Source organism: Octopus bimaculoides, chromosome 5 (assembly GCF_001194135.2).
Source record: "Octopus bimaculoides isolate UCB-OBI-ISO-001 chromosome 5, ASM119413v2, whole genome shotgun sequence".
NCBI lineage: Eukaryota > Metazoa > Mollusca > Cephalopoda > Octopoda > Octopodidae > Octopus > Octopus bimaculoides.
In genome coordinates, this window is record NC_068985.1 from 104,682,707 (window position 1) to 104,688,082 (window position 5,376).

The window sequence follows — 5,376 nt, forward strand, 5'->3', positions numbered from 1 at the left end:
CTTTAACACAACTTACAAGGCAAACATGAACACACACAGAGACACACACACACACACACACACACACACACACACTCGCGAGGATCGGCTAAAAAGCTGAAAGATTGACCAAGACACTCATGTAATGTGACCAAATGAGGTTTATTTTTCAACACAGTTCCCCTTGTGATTTATGCATTACTTCGATCGGTGTTGCAGTGCTTGGTTCCTATTGCTGAAGATTTCATCCTTTGGTCAAAAAGGTCACCAATAGAAGATATGACGCCATCATCACTGTAATACTGGTTCCCAGACAAATGTTTTTTAGTGTTGGGAAGAGAGGATAGTTAGATAGGGCCAAATCAGGAGAATAGGGAGGGTGATCAACATTTCAAAACCACAGTCACACACAGCACCCATTGAAACCAAGGACTTGTGTGCTGAAGCTTTGTCCTGATAAAACAAGACCCCTTTCGTCAGTTTTCATGGGCGTTTACTACTGATAGCCTTTCGTAACTGCTTCATCAAGCTGGCATAGTACTCTCTCCATTGATAGTGTAGCCCTTTTGAAGATAGTCAATAAACACAATGCCTTTTGCATCCCCAAAAACTTAGGCCATCATCTTCCCTATAGATGAAACAACCTTGGTTCATCAAAGTGATGAACCCAACACCCATCCAGGATTGGAAAACCTTCAAGGAAACCACGTGGATTTGCCTCGAGCAAGGTCATATTTCCTCGTCATGTGATCAGCCTGGTGCGCTTTTGATCAGAAAACTCGGCACACACCAGCAGAAATATTTGTCATGTCAAGTTCATGGTGGAGAATATTCTCTCACGGGATATGTTAATTGCATTGGCTATTTGATTTATTGTCAATCGCCTGTCATCGAAGTAATGAACACGATCAATGATTTCCTCGGTGGTAGCAGTTGCAGGACGTCCGGACATTGGATCATCTTCAAGCCTTTCCCTTCGCTTCCAAAATTCAGCTGCCCACTTTTGCACTATTGATAAACCTGGAGCATCATCCCATAATGTAGCGACCATATCAGCATGAATTTCCGTGGAGCCAAAGCCTTTTTCTGTAGGTACTTGATTACACCACAATGCCAAATTTTGTCCATTTTCAAGAGAAATCGCCATTAGTTACATTTGAAGTTTGCTTTGAACAGTTAGACGTCAGTTTACCTGGAAAGAAACAATGCAGTTATCAAGAAGATTTGAAATTAACTCGTGCAAGATTTCCCAGCTCTAGCATGACTCTTTTATCGTCAGCCTAAGAATTTTTCAGCGACCTCCGTATACATAAACTTCGTATTTACTTGGGTTTAAGTTACACCACATTTTTTCAGTTAAAATCGTATACAAAACAGTACAACTTATACGGTGCGTGTGTGCGCAGTTGGGTGGGTGTTTTTATATCGACTTACATATAAAATCTTCACATTTAAACTAAGAGCTCACTCAATACTTCTTAGCAGAATACATATCAATTGTTATAATGAAAAGGTTAACAATGACCTCGAAGTATCGGCTTGTTTGTTGTTATCAATAAAGGTTCGTTTGGATTAAGCAAAGAATGTGAACAAAACCATAGCAAGGAAAAACAAATAATTTCTTCATAAGTTATGTTTTGAATTATAAGCAGCTCTAAAAGCATAAACGTTTCTGATGTCACATATTTAATGTATGCATTTATTAGCTGCAGGATTGTATCAGGAGGAAAGTGCCTTTAAGACGCCGAGTGTTAAAAACCACATATAGTACGTGACCTCAATATAATGTTCACATTATTAGAACTGCTTATAATTCAAATTTTGATTTTGGTTTCACTTATGCGGCGCTGTTGCGCGTCAACAGATACACTTTATACTATTTGCATATATACATCAGACCAAGCGGTTCAAATTCGTTTCGATGTGACTCGGGTATTCGATGCTGAAAAACACAGTGAAATATCGATAGCCATCGCTCTCGTTCACCTACGGGGCAAGTTGTCTCACCTGGTTTGATGTATTCAGTGTTTTTTAACATTTGGCGTCTTGAAAAGGCTTTCCCCCTGATACAATCCAGCAACTAATAAGTGCGAAAATAAAGCACATACGTTATATGACATCGGTAATGATATGTTATATTGTAAGTAACTGTTTAATATTTATTTGATTCTTTTTCTTTTTATCGGCCTCTTCCATCCTGTCCGATTCACAACTAAGCACATTAAGCAGGAGTGTGTTAAGAGCCTTGACCATGGGTATAGAACAGCCCAGGCGATAAGTAACTAAGTGTTATAGCATGAAACTATAGAACCGTCAGCTCTGACTGACTATCGCATAATCTATCTACTTAATTACTGTTAATTCTCTCAAAGATTTTGACTCTACATAAATGACAAAACGGTCATACGTGGCCGAACAGTACTAATGAATACAAGTAAAATCGAATTTATCCAGTTGTGAGTCGAGGCCTACCCACAGACTCGTTTTCCTGGAAACTGGTCAGTACCTCTACAACAGATACACACCATTGTTGAGTAAATAAGGTTAGGTTTAGATGAGAGGTAGCTTAAGTTAAAATCTGTTACTGGTGTTTTAGTACATTTCTTATAGTAATATGTTTCTTATAATAATACGTGTTCTGCATTGTTTTCCTAACTGTCAAGAATAGGCATCTAGTCATCTAACACGGTAGAGGAGCCTAAAGTCACTCACTGATGTGGTTATTACCTTTCTTTGCCTTTATCACCGCTGCAACAATGGTCTTTACTCCTCGGATCTGGCTGCTTTCATGCCACCCTTACTCAGGCACTCCAAACTGACTTACTTCTCTTAATATCATCCACTACACGTCCCAGTCTTTTCTTTCCAGAAACACTGAAATTCTTTACCTACACGTGTCGACTTGAAACGGTTTAAACGGAACGTTAACAGTAACAATCTCACTGCTCTCTGAGAACCTGCGACGGTCGTAGACACTGTCACTTCCTCCAAATCTAACAGATTAAAAAATATATACTAATTTAAATGTAGATGAAAGAAGTGATATTGCAGATACGGAAGAGAACTGTTTTTTTTTTTCTTTCTTGCTTTTTTTCTTTTGTATGTGATATCATTTCATACGCAACGATCATATCTGAGGAAATTATTATCAATTTAAGTATTTCTACATTTATATTTTTGTATATTATTTTTTATACGTACTTTTCAGTGTAAATGTGTATGTGTGGTAGATTCAATCTCACTTTTAGCATTTAATTTCAGGCTTGCCGATATATCCTCAGTTTCAATACAAGGCCATTCGAAAGGAGTTGGGTTTAATGTTGGTGACCCTCTTACCCCAAGCACGAGAAACATCTGGAACGCAGTTCTTATAAAAGACACATGGTACCTGATTGATGTTCACTGGGCATCGCGCAAGATATCTGGAGTGGAATCTGAAGAATGGCAATTGGTTGAATGCCAACAAGCAAACAGCAGCGATATAGACGACTCCATCGTCCAGAATATTTATGAGTTTGACGAGTTTTATTTCTTGACTGATCCAGAAAAATTTATATATAGTCACTTTCCCGACGAAGAAATTTGGCAGCTACTAGCACGACCTTTAACGAAAAATGAATTTCAGAAAGCTCTTTATCTAAAGCCTCATTTCTTTGAGTTTGGTCTCACAGTCAAAAGCCACGTTTGGTGCAGTCTTCAATCTGTAGATGGTCTTGTCAACATTGAACTTGGTGTTACACGTACTGACTTGTCATTCTCTTTTGAACTCTACAGATCAAACAAAATTGGCAACCCCGACGACAAAAAAGAACTTGCAAAATACATGTTACTTGAAAGGGACATTGAAAATAAAAAATTATGTATCGAAGTAAGATTTCCTATTATTGGAAAGTTCAAAGCTGAAATCTTTGGACGAGATTCTAGGAGCAAACTGGAATGGCTGTGTTCATACGTTCTCTATTGCAACTCTCCTCTGTCGGATTGTTCTCCACTACCACCGAACCCCAAAGCTGAGTGGGGTCCTGGAATGCATTTGTTTAATTATGGCATTACACCCATAACTCATTTGAGAGGTAAAATTGATGTCTACGATGGAGAAGTGGAGCTAAAGTTTGCTTTGGAGAAAAACGTGGATCTTTTACATAGACTAGTAGCTGAAGACGAAGAGGAGATTCCTGATCATATTCTCTGTGAAATAGTAAATGGAGTTGCTACGGTGCTTGTAAGACTCCCTAAAAAAGGTAAATCATTTTATCTTGTATCTGTTTATATGCGTTTTGCTAGTTATTTTACCAATCCGTCTGAGACTGCACGTACTCCTATGATACAATTCTTTTTTAAGTGAGCTAAATTAAACCATTCCAGCAAACCTGGTTAATTTGTTCCAAACACTAGTTTGATTTTACTAAATTCATTCTTTTCAAAATTGATTGAAACAAAGGCGTTGTATGCTAACTGAAATATGACAAAAGGATGTGGGAGCGGGGCCTTATATATATTGCCTGTTTATGTTTAAAAAGTTACTAGTCTCCATATCATACAGTTATCGTATGTAAATATCTTTTCTTGACTATCACTATCGTATCGATTTTTAAATGTCCCCTCTTTTAGTAAACTAAATATTCTTCGAGGCATTTCTGTCTTTCAATCACTACCGAACTGTCTTCTCTTTATGGTTTATGGTATCATTAAAAAAATACACATACAAAGCGAACAAATATTTCAACATGGGAGTCGTTTCCATTTCCAGCTGCGGTTATCTCGAATGGAAAAGATATGAAATGTTACGACAACCATATTATTGCTCCACCACCACTATTCCGGAAGTCACCTGTTTGCTGATAGATACCTCTGATTACAAAAGATTAAATAATTAATTCTATTTTCGGCGGATAATACAGCAGATAAATCAATGTTTATTCTTATATATCCGCTATATTCCCTACTTGTATTAGCGTTAAAGAACGTTGTTTAACATTTAAACATACCCGAATATTTGGACAACGAAATTCGCTTCGCACACACGTTACAAATTGAATGCCAAATTGCTTACGGAATCTACCAAATTGGAATTGAAGTTTATATGTATTTTTATCAATGTTAAATCACTGGGTTCTTCATATTGTACAATTACTAAACAAATGTATTTTAAAAATATATGAATACATAGATAACCGTAACTCACAACTGTTGTAGTAGAACATACTGAGGCAAGACTTCCGATCCCCCCCCCCCGTTATAGCTTTTGTTTACAATAGTGTTGTCTGTTTTCCAGAGCTTCTGTTGATTACAGATCTTTAGTGAGGTCCCGACACAGACACACAGTGGCACGTATGGGCTGCCGTATTGTTATTCCTTTTTAAATTCTGTGTAATAAGAGAAATTGCTAAATTGACT

At 37.5% G+C, this 5,376-nt stretch overlaps 1 protein-coding gene across 1 annotated transcript in view; it reads left to right on the forward strand.

Annotated features, from left to right (window-relative positions):
* The window catches only part of LOC106881314 (uncharacterized), an 82,757-nt gene that overhangs the window by 66,505 nt on the left and 10,876 nt on the right, over positions 1-5,376 (forward strand). The window contains exon 4 of the mRNA XM_052967883.1: positions 3,241-4,220. Coding sequence (XP_052823843.1) covers positions 3,241-4,220 — 980 coding nt within the window. The remainder of the gene's footprint in view (positions 1-3,240; positions 4,221-5,376) is intronic.